Consider the following 17,538-nt stretch of genomic DNA (forward strand, 5'->3'; position numbering starts at 1 on the left):
GTGATAATCCAGGCTCTGGCCTGACACTGGATGTAGTCTGGAAGGGAAGATAGACCTTAAAATTTTTTTTTTAAATAAACCTTAACTTTAGATATAGTAACCCAACTCTTGGAGCTGAGGTTGGCACATCTGGAGGCATCAAGGAAGGCTTCCTGAAGGTGGTGGCATTTCACCTGAGTCTTCAAAGGACATTTAGACCAGAGCAGCTGATGCTTTAAAAAGAAACGCATCAGACTTCCCAGGTGGCTCAGTGGTAAAGAATTTGCCTGCAATGCAGGAGACATGGGTTCAGTCTCTGATCCTGGAAGATATCACGTGCCTCAGAGCAACAAAACCTGTGTGCCTTCACTGTTGAGCCTGTGCTTTAGAGCCTGGGAGCAGCAACTACTGAGCCCGTGTGCTGCAACTACTGAAGTCCAAGGGTGCTAGAGCTCTGCAACAAGAGAAGCCACTGCAAGGAGAAGCCCTCACACCACAACTAGAGAGTAACTCACCCTCACCGCAACCAGAGGAAAATTGTATGCAGCAATGAAGACCCAACCCAGCAAAAATAAATAAATATTTCTTTAAAAAAAAAAGACATCAATCACTTTCTGAAGGATTGACAGTGAAGTAGGGACAATTGAGCCCGTGACTCATCACACTCCTCTCTGCTCACCACTGACGGCTTCTTTTGGTCCTTCTTTTATTCAGTCCATCAGTAAACATTTATCAAGCACCTACTGTACACCTCGCAAAGAAAAGGGAACTTGACCATTCCTTTCCCACTGACAGCCCCAGGATATGTGTGATCTGGGTTTGCTTCTCCCAGGCCTTTCGTGTCTCTTCTTGAGGCTGCCCTCAGCCTTCTCTGAATGAATTCCCCACCTGGCTGTGGGGAGGAAAGCGATGATGGGGTGCATCTCTGCACTTTATTGGGGTCCCAGCCAGGGTCGTGAGATCTGTGGACTCTGATCCTGCCTGTGTGACTCTGGGCAAATGCATCCCTTCCAAGAAGTTCTCTTTCCCCCTGTATGAAAAGGGAACCTGAACAATGTCGACCCCCGTCTGTGAGGCCAACTGACACAATGCATGCAAAGTACTTGGCAAGGCTGCATGGTTAGCTCAGGGCACACAGCAGGTAAGTGGGAGTTGGGTACCAGGTCCCAGGGTGAGAGCAAGACCCCTGCAGAGACTAGACCTGCCTCTGCCTCCGCACTGATGCCTCTTCTGTGGGTCTCTCTCCCCAGCCTGAACGTTCAGAGCTGTAAACTGCTCGGCTCTGCCCTGAAGCTCCTCCCCAGCCAGGGCCTGCATTTCTCTATCTCCGACTCCTTCATCCAGGTCACAGGTGACTGGAAGGTGCGCAAGAGGATACTGTAAGTTGACTGTGCTCCCAGGCCCCTGGAACCTCAACCTTGGCTTTCATTCCATCCTTCTTGGGTCCAGGGTGTTCTAGCTTTCCCCACAGCAGACCCCTAAGGCAAGAATTCAAGTCCAAGTACTTTATCTGGTGAGTGACTTAGGGAGACATCCAAGGGTTGTGCAGAAGTGAGGCAGGGAAGAAAGAAGTCGGCTTGGCAGCTACCGGAGCTCAACCCTCCCGGGGTCAACCCTCTTGGGGACATTGTAGGCAGAGCACGCCTGTGAGTTATCCCAGTCTCCTGTCTGCCATGGGTCAAGGTTGGGCTGACCTCTCCAGCATTTTGAACTGTTCTCTGATCTCTGAGGTCCTTAGATAAAAGGTGGGTTAGTCTCCTCAGGCTGCCATAATGGATGTCACAGATCTCACACTTCTGGAGGCTGGAAGTTCAAGATCAAGATGTGGGCAGATTTAGTTTGCTCTGAGGCTTCTCTCCTGGGCTTGCAGATGGCTTCTCTGTCGCCATATCCTCACACGGCCATCCCTCCGTGAGCCTGCACCCCTGGTGGTTCTCTGTGTCCAGATCTCCTCTTCTTAGGAGGACAGACTGGGCTCTAGGCCACCCTAAGGGACTCATTTTAACTGGATCACTTCTTTAAAGACTCTATCTCAAATACAGTCAAATTCCGGGTACTAAGTGGCCTTTAACGTATGAATTCAGGGAACACAATTCAACCTGTAACAGGAGGGCAAATATGGGTGACCTGGCCGTACTGACACTGTAGACCTGCCCCGTCCAATATAGTAGCCTTTGGCCCTACATCCTTACTGAGTACATGAAAAGTGGCCAGAACAGATGGAGATCTGTTATAAGTGTAAAACACTAGATTTGAAGACTTAGTACAAAAAAGAACATAAGAAATCACATTAATAATGTTTATGTTGATCACACGTTGAAATGATAATCATATACTATTCAAATTATTCTCACTCCTTTAATTTTGCTTTTTTAAAATGTGGCTACTAGAAAATTTTAAATTTACCTGTGTCGTTCACATTATATTTCTGTTGGACAACAGTGCTTTAGAAAGATGCTCAGTATGTAGATCAGTATATTGGGCTTCCCGGGTTGCTCAAATGGTAATGAATCTGCCTGCAATGTGGGAGATCTGGGTTCGATCCCTCAGTCGGGAAGATCCCCTGGAGAAGGAAATGGCAACCCACTCCAGTAGTCTTGCCTGGAGAATCCCATGGGCAGAGGAGCCTGATGGGCTACAGTCCATGGGGTCACAAAGAGTCGGACACAACTCATGTCCAACTCTGCAACCCCATGGACTGTAGCTTAACAGGCTCTTCAGTCCATGGGATTTTCCAGGCAAGACTACTGGAGTGGGTTGCCATTTCCTTCTCCAGGAGATCTTTCTGACCCAGGGATTGAACCCGGGTTTCCCGCATTGTAGGCAGACACTTTACCGTCTAAGCCACCATAGGTCATCAATAGTTGTTGTTCAGTAGCTAAGTCCTGTCCAACTCTTTTGTGACCCCACGAACTGCAGTATGCCAGGCTCCTCTGTCCTCCGCTATCTCCTGGAGTTTGCTCAGATTCGTGCCCATTGAGTCAGTGATACTATCTAACCACTTTTTTCTCTATCAACCCTTTCTCCTTTTGCCTTAAATTTTTGCCAGTGTCAGGGTCTTTTCCAGTGAGCTGGCTCTTCACATCAGGTGGCCAAAGTATTGGAGCTTCAGCTTCAGCAACAGTCCTTACAATGAATATTCAGGGTTGATGTCCTTTAGGATTGACTGGTTGGATCTCCTTGCAGTCCAAGGAGCTCTCAATAGTCTTCTCCAACACCATAGTTCAAAAGCATCAATTCTTTGGTGCTCAGCCGTCTTCATGATCCAACTCACATCCATACCTGACTACTGGAAAAGCCATAGCTTTGGCTATATGGACCTTTGTCAGCAGTCATTAATATTTGCATATTAATTCAATTTCCATGACAAGAATCAGGGCATTCTCTTCAAGATCTCTTCATATGACCATATGAATATCTAGTTCATTCTTTTTTTAAATTTCTTTTAATGTAATATTTTTACTGAGGTGAAATTCATATAACATGAAATTAACCATTTGAAAGTACCCAGTTCAGTGGCATCTAGTACATTCACAGTGTTGTGCAACCGCCACCTCTACCTAGTCCCACAATATTTCCATCACCCAGAAAGATGCTCCATACCAATTAAGCACTTGCTCCCCATTTGCCCCTCCCCCAACCCGGGACCACCACCAGTCAGCCTCTGTCTCTTTAGATTTGCCTACCTGGGGCCTTTCATATAAATGACATCATACAGCACACATATTTTTCTGGCTTTTGTCATGCAGCATAATATTTTTGAAAAATATTAGTTAATTAATTTGACTGCACCGGGTCTTAGTCAGGGTACACAGTATCCTCAGCCACATCATGTAGGAAACCTTACTCCCTGACCAGGGATCGAACCCAGGCCACCTACATTAGGAGTGCTGAGTCTGAGCCACTGAACCACCGGGGAAGTCCTTTATGGAGCATAATATTGTTGAGGTTCATCCATACTACAGCACATACTGGTGCTTTATTCCTTTGTACGAATGAGTAATATTTCATTGCTTAACAGGACCACATTTGACCTCATTCTTGGTAAAGGCTTCATCAAATAGATGCCCACGACTTATTGAACCTGTCCTGACTAGTTGACATTTAAGCTTAATTCCTCATTTCTTGCTATTCCCCATGATGCTTCAGTGAACTTCCCCACACAAGTATCTTGACAGGATAGGCCACAGACTAAAGACTTGGAAGTAAAATTACTGAACCAAAGCTATGTAGTTACAATCAGGATCAGTTTAGTTCATTTCAGTCGCTCGGTCGTGTCTGACTCTTTGCGACCTCATGGACAGGCTTCCCTGTCCATCACCAACTCCAGGAGACTGCTCAAACTCATGTCTGTCGAGTCGGTGATGCCATCCAGCCATCTCATCCTCTGTCGTCCCCTTTTCCTCCTGCCTTCAATCTTTCCCAGCATCAGGGTCTTTTCCAAAGAGTCAGTTCTTCACATCAGGTGGCCAAAGTATTGGAGTTTCAGCTTCAGCATCAGTCCTTCCAATGAATATTCAGGACTGATTTCCTTTAGGATGGACTGGTTGGATTTCCTTGCTGTCCAAGGGACTCTCGAGAGTCTTCTCCAACACCACAGTTCAAAAGCATCAATTCTTCGGCACTCAGCTTTCTTTATAGTCCAGCTCTCACATCCATACCTGACTACTGGAAAAACCATAGCTTTGACTAGATGGACCTTTGTTGGCAAAGTAATGTCTCTACTTTTTAATATGCTGTCTAGGTTGGTCATAACTTTTCTTCCAAGGAGTAAGCGTCTTTTAAATTCATGGCTGCAGTCACCATCTGCAGTGATTTTGGAGCCCCCCAAAATAAAATCTGTCACTGTTTCCACTGTTTCCCCATCTATTTGCCATGAAGTGATGGGGCTGTCTGCCATGATCTTAGCTTTCTGAATGTTGAGTTTTAAGCCAACTTTTCCATTCTCCTCTTTCACTTTCATCAAGAGGCTCTTTAGTTCCTCTTCACTTTCTGCCATAAGGGTGGTGTCATCTGCATATCTGAGGTTGTTGATATTTCTCCCGGCAATCTTGATTCCGGCTTGTGCTTCATCCAGCCCAGTGTTTCTCATGATGTACTCTGCATAAAAGTAAAATAAGCAGGGTGACATTATACAACCTTGGTGTACTCCTTTCCCAGTTTGGAACCAGTCTGTTGTTTCATGTCCAGTTCTAACTGATGCTTCTCGACCAGCATACAGTTTTCTCAGGAGGCAGGTCAGGTGGTCTGGTATTCCCATCTCTTGAAGAATTTTCCACAGTTTGTTGTGATCCACACAGTCAAAGGCTTTGGCATAGTCAATTAAGCAGAAATAGATATTTTCCTGGAACTATTGCTTTTTTGATGATTCAGTGGATGTTGGCAATTTGATCTCTAGTTTCTCTGCCTTTTCTAAATCCAGCTTGAATATCTGGAAGTTCTCGGTACTATTGATGAATTTGTTTGGAGAATTTTGAGCATTACTTTGCTAGCGTGTGATATGAGTGCAATTGTTCGATAGTTTGAACATTCTTTGGCATTGCCTTTCTTTGGGATTGGAATGAAAAGTGACCTTTTCCAGTCCTGTGGCCACTGCTGAGTTTTCCAAATTTGCTGGCATATTGAGTGCAGCACTTTCACAGCATCATCTTTTAGGATTTGAAATAGCTCAACTGGAATTGAATTCCATCACCTCCACTAGCTTCGTTCATAGTGATGCTTCCTAAGGCCCACTTGACTTCACATTCCAGGATGTCTGGCTCTAGGTGAGTGATCACACCATTGTGGTTATCTGGGTCCTGAAGATCTTTTTTACATAGTTCTTCTGTGTATTGTTGCCACCTCTTCTTAATACCTTCTGCTTCTGTTAGGTCCATACCATTTCTGTCCTTTGTTGTGCCCAACTTTGCATGAAACGTTCCCTTAGACATCTCTAGTCTTTCCCATTCTATTGTTTTCCTCTATTTCTTTGCATTGATCACTGAGGAAGCCTTCTGTTATCTCTCCTTACTATTCTTTGAAACTCTGCATTCGAATGGGTATATCTTTCCTGTTTTCCTTTGCCTTTAGCTTCTCTTCTTTTCTCAGCTATTTATAAGGCCTCCTCAGACAACCATTTTGCCTTTTTGCATTTCTTTTCTTGGGGATGGTCTTGATCACTGCCTCCTGTACAATGTCACGAACCTCCATCCATAGTTCTTCAGGTACTCTGTCTGTCAGATCTAATCCCTTGAATTTATTTCTCACTTCCACTGTGTAACCATAAGGGATTTGATTTAGGTCACACCTGAAAGGTCTAGTGGTTTTCCCTACTTTCTTCAATTTAAGTCTGAAGTTTGCAATAAGACTTTCATGATGTGAGCCATAGTCAGCTCCCAGTCTTGTTTTGCTGACTGTATAGAACTTCTCCATCTTTGGCTGCAAAGAATATAATCAATCTGATTTCGGTATTGACCATCTGGTGATGTCCATGTGTAGAGTCTTCTCTTCAGTTTTTGGAAGAGGCTGTTTGCTATGACCAGTGTGTTCTCTTGGCAAAACTCTATTAGCCTTTGCCTTGCTTCATTCTGTACTCCAAGGTCAAATTTGCCTGTTACTTCAGGTATCTCTTGACTTCCTACTTTTGCATTCCAGTCCCCTATAATGAAAAGGACATCTTTTTTAGGTGTTAGTTCTAGAAGGTCTTGTGGGTCTTGTAGAACCATTCAACTTCAGCTTCTTCAGCATTACTGGTTAGGGCATAGACTTGGATTAATGTGATATTGAATGATTTGCCTTGGAAATGAACAGAGATCATTCTGTCATTTTTGAAATTGCATCCAAGTACTGCATTTCAGACTCTTTTGTTGACTATGAGGGCTACTCCATTTCTTCTAAGGATAGGTCCCACCAATCTGTGTTCCTGATATGTTCTCTCAACTAGTGTTTGGTCTCCCCATATCTTCACAAGCACTGGGTATGAAAATCTCAACTTTTTATCTCTCTGATAGATGAAAACTGGCATCATTGTTATTTTCATTTTAATCATGTCTCATGTGCTTATTTGCAATTGAACTTTTGGTTAACATCTTGAAACTCTCTTTTCTTTTCTCTTTTGTCCTTTCCTTACTACTCTGTATAAGCTTGTTCTTTGTGTATTAAGGAAATTAACTCATATATTAGCTCACATGTTAAGCAAATTAGGTCTCTGACTAGCTCACGATGCAATTTTTTAAAATTTGAATTGGCCATTGTTGTTCTCTAAAGTTTTAATTTTCAGTGCTGGCAAGCTCATAACCATTTCCATTATGGCTTCTGAGACTTGGATTTAACCTAGAAAGGCTTTTGCCCATCCCTGACCATAAATAAATGGACCCAAGCTTTCTTCTTGCTCTTTTATTGTCTTGTTTATAATGAATCTTTATCTCGTAATAACTATATTTGAAATAATTTCTGTAGTTAACTTCTTACTCTGGTTTCATTTAGTTGGGGGGGGGGGTAAGAACTGAGATTTATATTTCCCCTCAAATGGTGGCCGACCATAGTCTATGAATCACTACTTCTCCTTTCTCTTCTAGGAGACTAAAAGGCTCCTTTGACGTGAAGGTCAAAGGCATCACCATTTCAGTGAATCTTCTCTTGGACAGTGAGCCCTCTGGGAGACCCAAAGTCGCTGTCTCCAGCTGCAGTAGCCACATCCATGACATGGAGGTGCACATGTCCGGAGATTTGGGGTAGGTCACCACAGGGACACTGACCAGCTTGACCCCTGGCAGGAGCCAGAGGCCCATCCAACCCAAGGCCCAAGGCCTCTGATAAGCATGATGGTCCAGGGTCCTGCATGGGCAAATCATGTGCACTTGGAGGTAATTCTTTGGGGGACCTGCTGAGATGAACAGAAGCAGATTTAAGCTCAGAGAAATGGTGGGTGTGCTGGGCTTTCCAGGTGACTCAAGGGTAAAGGATACGCCTGCCAGTGCAGGAGCTGCAGGAGACACAGTTTTAATCCCTGGTCCAGAAGAACCCCTGGAGAAAAGAAATGGCCACCTATTCAAGTATTCTTACCTGGATAATCCCATGGATGCGGCGGGCTCCAGACGAAGGGACCACAAAGAGTCGGACACGACTGAGCGTGCGCTGGTGTGCCATTTTCACCAAAAAATAAAGAACTTCACCACCATCAGACAAGTGCAGCTTGGCTACGGAAAGAGCACAGAGGCTTCTGGTCAAATGAGAGTTTGTGAAAAACACACAAACCCTGGAGCCAATCTCTTCAAATCTCAGTTTCCTTGATTAGAAAAACATGAATTTGTGACTTCCCTGGAGGTCCAGTGCTTAAGATTCTGCACTTCCACTGCAGGAGGGGCCGGTTTGATCCTGGTCAGGGAACTGAGATCCCAGTTGCTGTGAGGCACAGCCAAAAATTTTAAAATAAGAATAAATAAAGATATATTCCAAAGAAAGAAAAAGAAAAACATGGATTCTCCAGGTGGTGGTGGTGGTGGTGGCAGTGTCCGGCTCTTTGCAACCCCATGGACTGTAGCCCGCCAGGTTCCTCTGCCCATGGAATTTTCCAGGCGATAATACTGGAATGGGTTGCCATTACCTACTCCAGGGGATCTTCCTCATTCAGGGATCAAAACTGTGTCTCCCTTGTCTCTCACATTAGCAAACAGATTCTTTATCACTGAGCCACCCGAGAAGTCGCATGGAGTCTCCAGCCCCTCCTCCACATCTATTGAATTTGGGGCTGGGCTGTCAGATACACTGAATCAGGGGGTGTGCTGGGAAATGGGAGTCTGCATGCTCATCCCATTCAGGATTCTGGAACACCGCAGGGGCCAGGATGGGGAGGGGAGCCCTCTCTTGGGAACTGGTCTGACTCTCCCTGATGCCCCGCTTTCCCTGCATTCAGGGCCACCAAGCTGACCATCCACTGTGCTTCCCTCCCCAGGTGGTTGCTGAATCTCTTCCATAACCAGATCGAGTCCAGGTTCCGAAGGGCCTTGGAGAGCAAGGTAAACTTGTCCAAGCAGCTGGCATTGCTGAGCTTCTCATGGGTTCGGTGCAGGTTCTCGATGATCTCTGGACTTGAACAGCCCTAGGGGCTGGCCCAGGCATATTTGGGCTCAAGGCCCAGAGAGGACAAATCAAGGTCATGGAGCTGGTGTGCAGCAAAGCTGAGGGCAAGATGTAAGTGTCTGGACGCCGAGTCTGTTCAGTTCGACAGAAAATGGTCAGATGCTTTGCCAAAGGGTCAAACAACAGGGAATAAAGTCGGCTTGGCCTTGCTCACTGCCCGCCCCAGCTCTGCAGTCCACAAAAGCCAAAAAGGAAATCAACACTTAGGTGCCCGTGGAGACCAAGCAGGAAGCTTTGGGAGTGTGTGGACCAGGTAGGAGCTCTGGTTCCTACCTGGGTGAACGCATGAGCACCTGCTTTGTATTGCTTTGTATAAAGAGCAACAGTGTCATATTTTCCCCATTTAAAAAAATCCTGTGAAATCCCCAAATTTTGGAATCTGTGGCTAAAATAAAGAGGTGTATGTTAACTTTCAGTTCTCTCATTCACCTACCTCACCCTAAAATCCTGGCCCTGGTGTATCATCTACCTGGAGCTGCATTTGTAGCGATGACTGCTTGGGAAGAGAGACAGTAACGAAGAGGAAAGGGGAAACACAGGCACACACCTCTCTTGATCCAACTCTGGTTTGGCTTTGAGTGCCTCCTGGTGGTTGAAGCGAAAATAGCATGCAGGTCCCAAGGATGGGACGTGGCAAGCAGTTCTGTTCCTTTTCTTGCTCTGGGGTCCCAGGGTCTAGGCGAGCTTGGGAAACATGCCAATCCTCTTCTCATGCACCCCATTGCATGTTTCCATGCCTTTCTAGTGGGACATAGTATTCTTCATGGCGGTGTGGATTTATGCTCCCCTGTTGATGATGGAGACAATAATGACTACCTCCACTGTATCTGTGGAGGATAGGTGATAGCTGGTTAATCAAAAAAGCTGTATAAAGTGAGGGCTCGGACTTCCCTGGTAGTCCAGTGGTTAAGGATCGGCGTGCCAATGCAGGGGACATGGATTCTATCCCTGGTCTGGGACTATTCCACGTGCAGCAGAGCAACTAAGCCTGTAGGCCACTACTATTGAGCCTGTGTTCTAGAGCCTGGGAGCTGTGACTACTGAGCCCACATAGCCTAGAGCCTGTGCTCCACAACAGGATAAGCCAACGCAATGAGAAGCCTATGCACTGCAACAAAGAGTAACCCCGGCTCTCTGCAACTAGAGAAAGCCCGCGTGCAGCAATGAAGACCCAGCACAGCCAAAAATAAAAATAAATAAATAAATGAAAAAAAAATAAAGTGAGGACTCACTCACACAGCCTTGAACAAAGAAAATATTTACATATGAATCCAAATATTTTAAGAAACAGTAAATGCACATTCCTTTGACCTAAGACACAGAACCATTCTTTGTAAACAGTCTCTTAATTGGCCTAGCACTGTCCTTCTAACAATTAACATGCATCAGCCACAGGTTCCGGCTTAGATTTATTTAACCACAGTGAGAATCTAGAGATGTTTGCTAAGCGATCTCAATGCAGAATCCTTCCGTATTTTTATAATTGTTTTCCTGGTAAGCTTTTCCGGTCCACAGCAGTTTACTGACATTTTCTTTAAGCAACTCACCTTTCCAAAGCACTTACCACAGGTTTTTCAGAGAAACAACTCTTTTCTCAGTCTTTATTTCATGGGTTTACATAAAAAAGAATTTTTAATATTTATTTATTTATTTGGCTACATCGGGTCTTGGTTTCCGCAGGTGGGATCTTTCGTTGTGGCATACAGATTCTCTAGTTGTCTCACATGGACTCAGTAGTTGTGGTGTGCAGGCTTAGTTGCTCCACAGCATCTCAGTTCCCCAACCAGGGTTCAAACCCACATCCCCTGCATTGCAAGATGGACTCTTAATCTCTGGATTACCAGGGAAGTCCCTATGTAAGGAATAATTTGAGTGATTGCAATAGCAGGGAAAGCAAACAGGTTTAAGAGCATGCATTTCCATTTCTTGAGAAGCACACAATTTAACTGGGGCAACAAATTCTGAGTGTTTACTATGTGTGGTAGCCTGTTGGATGGGAGGATTCAGTCTTCCACAAGCAGCTGGGGAAACAAGTGTTGCAGGGAAAAGCCAATTCTGACTCTACGCTGGAACTGTTTCTTTGACTTGCTTTTCCTTGCTTTTGTTATTAGACATAATGGCCTGCCTCAGAAAATCCTGCCCCTCTGCCTGACTGTTAAAGTGCCGTTGTTCAGAACCCTGGTCCACTTGTAGATGGCACGAAGGAAGAAATTAACACATCCCCTTCCCAAGGCTTGTCATTCTAGGAGATATTCGCAAGATCAATGACCTTTTTACTTTGTTTCCTCTTCTCTCCCATCTCTGATCTATAAAAGAACCCCACATCCAGACCCTGAGAAGATGGTTATTTTGAAGCATTAGTCTGCCATCTTCTGGGTCAGTTGGCTCTTGGAATAACATATTCCTTGTCTTACTACCTGTCTCCAATCCATTGGCCTGTTGTTTGGTGTTCAGCAAGCAGAGCGAGCTTGAACTCGATAACACAAGGACTATTGATCCATCCAGCTAATCTGTTAAGTATCTGCATTAAATATACACTTATTTGTGTGGCTATTGCTACTTAACTATCTAATTCTGCTGTTCAATTCTAGACCCTGAGAGACTAAGGATTCTCAAAGGAATACGTCTTTCATGATGGAGTTTCAGGCGGTGCCTCCAGCCGTGTTGCCTCATCCGGCTGCATAGGCAATTACCTAGCTCTGATCTCCAGTCCTGTGATGGACTTTAACAGGCCCAACTGGACTCTATTGAGGTCCACGTCGGGGCAGACATGTTTTTGGTTATTTCTATTTTCTCGGTACCTGGCACATCATAAGCACTTATAAATATTTGTAGAATCAATGACCAACTAGCAAAGATGTGAAATAGGACTGAAGCAATTAGCACAGGGCCAGACCAAAGCCAGCAAACTCACTCGGGCTTTCTTTTCCCGTATTTTTCAGATCTGCGAAATTATTCAGGACTCAGTGACCTCTGAGCTACAGCCTTATCTCCAAACTCTGCCAGGTAGGACACTCCACCCATCCTTGATTCTCATTAATTTTTATAAGCGCATACATTAATATGTACCTTATGAAACCTTACATGGAGCAGCAGTGTTGAAAGTAAAAATTAAAAGTCCCCTTTCCTCCCCAAATTTTCTTCTAAGAGGTAAACTCTGTTTTGAGTGTGTACTCTCAGATGTTTCCTTTGCATGTACAAATATAAATATACACATACATAAGCATATGAATATACATTCACATGGGCTTCCCTGGTGGTTTATCAGTAAAAGAATTCACCTGCAATGCAGGAGTTCAATCCCTGGTCTGGGAGGATCCCCTGGAGAAATCAACGGCAACTCCAGTATTCTTGCCTGGGAAATCCCCTGGACAGAGGAGCCTGGTGGGGTACAGTCCATGGGGTCACAAAGAGTCGGACACGACTTAGCAGCTAAACCACCACCACCACTATACATTCACATATGTATTACTTTTGTTCATGAATATATGTGAATATGCATAATTATGGATATATACATTAGTCTATAATAGTAGAAACATTGTTCTTTTGTAGCCTGTATACCTTGGAGATCTTCTTCCATCAGCACATATAAACAGATCTCATTTTTAAAAATGTTTTTGTGGAAGTCAATACAGAGAGAAAAGTGCTCAAACTGTAAGTGGAGTTTTTAAAAATTTTTCACAAACTGAGCACACGCACTTATCAGCTTCCAGATCAATATACAGAACATGATTGGCCTTTCAGAGTCCATTCATGTCTCCTTCTGGCACTACCCAACCCTCAAGGGTGACCATCCTCTCTACTTTTTCCAGCAAAGATCAGCTTTGCACTTGGTACATGAATGGACCCATACAGTAATCACAGTCTTTTATCAAAAGCAGAAGTCTTTCTCTGTCCAACTTTAAGATATGAGGTCACTCCATGGACCTCCCTGGTGGTCCAGAGATTAAGACTTCGCCTTCCAGTGCCGGGGATGTGGGTTCAATCCCTGGTTGGGGAGCTAAGATCCCACATGACTTGCAGCTAAAACAACCAAAACATAAAACCAAAGTTATATTGTAACAAATTCAATAACAAATTCAACTTTAAAAACGATTCACATAAAGAAAATCTTAAAAAAATAATAAAATATGAGGTCAATCCATGTTGTTCCATATTGTGAGTTCATTCACTCTCCTACTGTGTCATCCACTGTGTCCACGTCTTTCCATTTTTTTTTTAATTTGGAGGATAATTGCTTTACAATGTTGTGTTGGCTTCTGTACAACAACATGAATCAGCCATAACGTCTCTCCATTTGTTTATCTATAGACCTGTTGAAAGCCATTTGGGTAGTTTCAGTTCTAAATCATTGTGGGTAGTGCTGCTGGGAATATTCTAGGTCATATGGACATGCATCTTGGGGTATATAGGCAGGAGAGAAATTACAGTTTCCTGTGATGTGCCTAGGTTCAGCCTTACCAGATCTTGCCAAACAGTTTTCCAAAATAGTTATGTAGACCTCAATTTTTTTTTGGCCATGCCACTCAGCTTGCAGGATCTTAGGTCCCCACTCAGTGATCGAACTTGTGCCCCATGCATTGGAAGCGTGGAGTAACCACCAACCACTGGACTTCCAAGGAAGTCCCTAGATTTCATTTTAATAACTGCACAGTGTTCTATCTTACGAATGTGTCTCCATTTATTTAGTGAGCCCCCAGCTGCTGGACAGGTGGGTTTGTTGTCATCCTTTCCTATTACCAACAATGGGGCAGAGAGCATCTCATACTGCCTCTTTGCCTGCACTTAAGAGTACCTATAGAACAGTTCTCTACAGGCAGAGGCTCCAGAGCTAGGCTACACAGGTAAAGTTGGCAGGGACAACAATTAGAGGTGTTCCCTGATGCCTTGGCCCCCAGGCCTCCACACTCACTAACCTTCCCTTCAACGGAGACCCACGTGGGCACAGAGGCCCCAGCATGTGGGACAGAGAGCTCCTGCCCCCAAGGTCTTGGAGGGGAGTCTCTGGGTCCTCTGAACATGGCCCCGCCTTCCTGGTTATTTGTTGATATTGGTAGGAAGGAGGCTGGTTTCCTTGAAGATCAAGGTCTTGGTTATAAAGTTGAAGAGCGATATCTTCGGTTGGAGAATTTTCCCTATCGTATGTCTTCTTTGGTGTGAACTTCTGGGTATGGAGGGGCTGCCACACCTGAGCTCCTCCTGCGCTCAGGCTGTGTGTGTGTGTGTGTGTGTGTGTGTGTGTGTGTAAGACTCTGGAAACTGCTCAGGCTCTGGGCTAAGCACCTGTCCCCTTGTGGCTAAATCATCAGCCGAATAGAAGAAACCATGTCACCTCTTTCTTGGCAAAGGAGCTCTTTGCCCCAGCACTGGGCTGGGTGGAGGGTCTTAAGGTGGAGGGGCAGGGGGCTCTGGAGACCTCTCCAGAGGGAGTGTGGGTCAGCCAGAGCCCTCACCACTTCTGCATCCTAATTCTGTCCCTTCCCCTGGTTCACAGTCACAACGAAGATTGACCATCTCGCTGGCCTTGATTACAGCTTAATGGGGGCCCCTCAAGCAACCGCCCAAATGCTGGATGTGATGTTCAAGGTAAGGGTCCTGGGTCAGGGGCTTGAGTGGGTCCAGCCCCGGTGTGGCATTCCCTCAGCTCAGCCCTTTCTTGGGGCCTCCTGTTCCCCAGCTTCAGATCTGTCTCTGTGTCCCTGTGGTTCCCACTGTGTCAAGGGCAGGGCAATATGGAGTGGTGGGGGGTATTCCCAGAGCCAGGACCCTCCCATGGTGTCTTACATCACTTAGGCCTTGAAACTTCCTTCCTCCCCTGCCCCCAACTCCACTCCTTCACCTATCCCACCTTGCAGGTGACGTTAACCAGAGCTGGCCCTTGATGGCACTGAAGAGCTGGCCAAGAGGTCCCATAGGTTAAAACACCAAAGCTTCTGTTGAGCGTTTCATTAGGGGATCCTGGACATACACTTTGACCCAAAGGAAAGCATATTTTTTAAAACAATTTTATTGGAGTATAGTTTATTTGAGCGTCCCAGGTAACTCTAGTGATAAAGAATCCACCTGCCAGTGCAGGAGACATGGGTTCAATCCCTGAGTCGGGAAGAGCCCCTGGAGGAGGAACATGGAAACGCACTCCAGCATTCTTGCCTGAAAAAGTCCATGGACAAGAGGAGCCTGACGGGCCCCAGTCCTTGGAATCACAAAGAGTCAGACACGACGGAGTGACTGAGCACACACACATAGATGATTTACAGTGCTGTGTTAGTTTCGGGCCTACAGCAAGGTGAATTAGTTATAGAGAGATATATATCCACTCTTTTTCTAAGGTTCTGTTCCCATATAGATCATTACCGACTACTGAGGAGCGTTCCCTGTGCTATGTGGCAGGTTCTCATTAGTCATCTGTTTTGTATTTAGCAGTGTATATGTGTCAGTCCCAGGATCCCAACTTATCCCTTCCCCTGCCCCATCCTCTAGTAACCATGAGTTAGCTTCCTACATCTGTGACTCTACTTCCATTTTGTGAACAAGTTCATTTGGATCTTTTTTTTTTTTTTTTTTTTTTAGATTCCAAGGAAAACATCTTTAATGGTGGAATTTCAGGCAGTGTTTCTAGCCAGTGTTCCCTCATCAGACTCTATAGGCTCCCAGCTCAGGTGTCTAGCCCTGGGATAGACTTAGAAAAGTTCAAATGGATTCTCTCTCTCTCTTTCTAGGGAGAAATTTTTAGCCTAGAGGACCGCTTCCCAGTTGCTTTCCTTGCTCCTGTCATGAACCTTCCCGAGGAACACAGCCGAATGGTCTACTTTGCCATCTCTGATTATGCCTTCAACACCGCCAGCCTAGTTTATCATAAAGCGGGATTCCTGAACTTTACTATCACGGATGACATGGTGAGACTCGTAGCAGAATAGCTCTCACAGGTGACTTTGTCACTTGGTCTTCCTTCCTCTTTCTTTTCCACCCATTTACATCAGTGAAATAGTAAACTATAACTAAGAAAAAAGATCAAGAGCAGGAAAAATATGTTAGCACAATTTCCCTTTTCACTTTGGCAGCCAGAAAGCTCAAAGTTCTTTCTCCATTATAACAATTGTGGAAGATTTTGTGACTTGCTTGTCCATATTTTACTTTTCCCTCCTGTCTAGATCCGTTATCTTTGTGTGTGTGTGTGTGTGTGTGTGTGTGTGTGTGTGTGTGTGTGTGCACGTGCTGGGTCTTATGGAGCACAGGGGCTTCTCTAGTTGTGGAGCATGGACTCTAGATTACATGGGCTCAGTATCTGCAGCATTCAGGTTTAGCTTTCCCATGGCATGTGGGATCTTAGTTCCCTGACCAGGGATTGAACCTGTGTGCCCTGCATTGGAAAGCAGGTTTTTAACCACTGGACCACCAGGGAAGTCCCTAGATCTGTTCTCATGCATATTTTCTTTCATCCTGATGGTTTGTGGAGATTTAAAAAAAGATTTTAGTGAAGGAGGCAGGATGATAGATACACTGATAAATTCATAAGATTTCATGGAATAGAAAATAAAGACCAAGTTAAAAGTAAGGCACAATTATGAAGACACGGGACCCATAAATTGATTTTTTAAAAACCACAGATCTGTGTGAGTGCTTCCTGTAGTCAAAATGGAAAGAGTACAGGATGTAGGGATTCATAGTGAAAGTCACCTTAGTATTTACCTCTAAAACAAAACTGTCTCCAATGTGGCTTTGGATAAAGGTTACTACATTTTACAGTGGGTCACATCATGAAAATTTCTTTAAGTTTCTTTCAAATTTCTGGGGTTTTAGGCAGCTGTTTCTTGTAGTTCTTTGTGAAAGCTGAAGCCTCATGTTCCATGTCAGGATGGTGGAAGAAACACAATGCAGTCCAAATTGGATGGTCCAGCCAATCCTGGTAATAAATTGGAGACCAGCAGTGATGGATGGAGTGACATTTGGCCTTTGAATGATTTCTCATCCACGCCAGGGTCATTTACTTCTATTGTCATTTTTGAGTCACCCTTCCCACCTGTGGTACAGACCTTTCCTTCAGCGGAAGGGATCATAGTAGCTGTGTTTTATTGAATGCCCACTATGTGCTAGGCCTTGGGCTAGATGTTTTATGCTCACCATTTCATTTAGCTCTCACAATAACCCAACAAGTGGGGACTATAATTATCTCTTGGACTTCCCAGGTGACACTGGTGGTAAAGAACCCACCTGCCAATGCAGGAGACATAAGAGACACGGGTTCCATCCCTGGGTCTGGAAGATCCCCTGGAGGAGGGCCCAGCAACCCACTCCAGTATTCTTGCTTGGAGAATCCCATGGACAGAGGAGCCTGGTGGGCTATAGTCCATGGGGTCGCAAAGAGTTAGACACAAATGAAGCAACTTCACACACACACACACACACACACACACACACACACGCACACACATAATT

At 44.9% G+C, this 17,538-nt stretch overlaps 1 protein-coding gene across 1 annotated transcript in view; it reads left to right on the top strand.

Annotated features, from left to right (window-relative positions):
• LBP (lipopolysaccharide binding protein) overlaps window positions 1-17,538 on the top strand; it is a 31,596-nt gene that overhangs the window by 3,324 nt on the left and 10,734 nt on the right. The window contains exons 3-8 of the mRNA XM_065919777.1: window positions 1,230-1,358; window positions 7,536-7,691; window positions 8,912-8,975; window positions 12,042-12,105; window positions 14,597-14,688; window positions 15,822-15,998. Coding sequence (XP_065775849.1) covers window positions 1,230-1,358; window positions 7,536-7,691; window positions 8,912-8,975; window positions 12,042-12,105; window positions 14,597-14,688; window positions 15,822-15,998 — 682 coding nt within the window. The remainder of the gene's footprint in view (window positions 1-1,229; window positions 1,359-7,535; window positions 7,692-8,911; window positions 8,976-12,041; window positions 12,106-14,596; window positions 14,689-15,821; window positions 15,999-17,538) is intronic.

This window comes from Muntiacus reevesi, chromosome 2 (assembly GCF_963930625.1).
Source record: "Muntiacus reevesi chromosome 2, mMunRee1.1, whole genome shotgun sequence".
Taxonomy (NCBI): domain Eukaryota; kingdom Metazoa; phylum Chordata; class Mammalia; order Artiodactyla; family Cervidae; genus Muntiacus; species Muntiacus reevesi.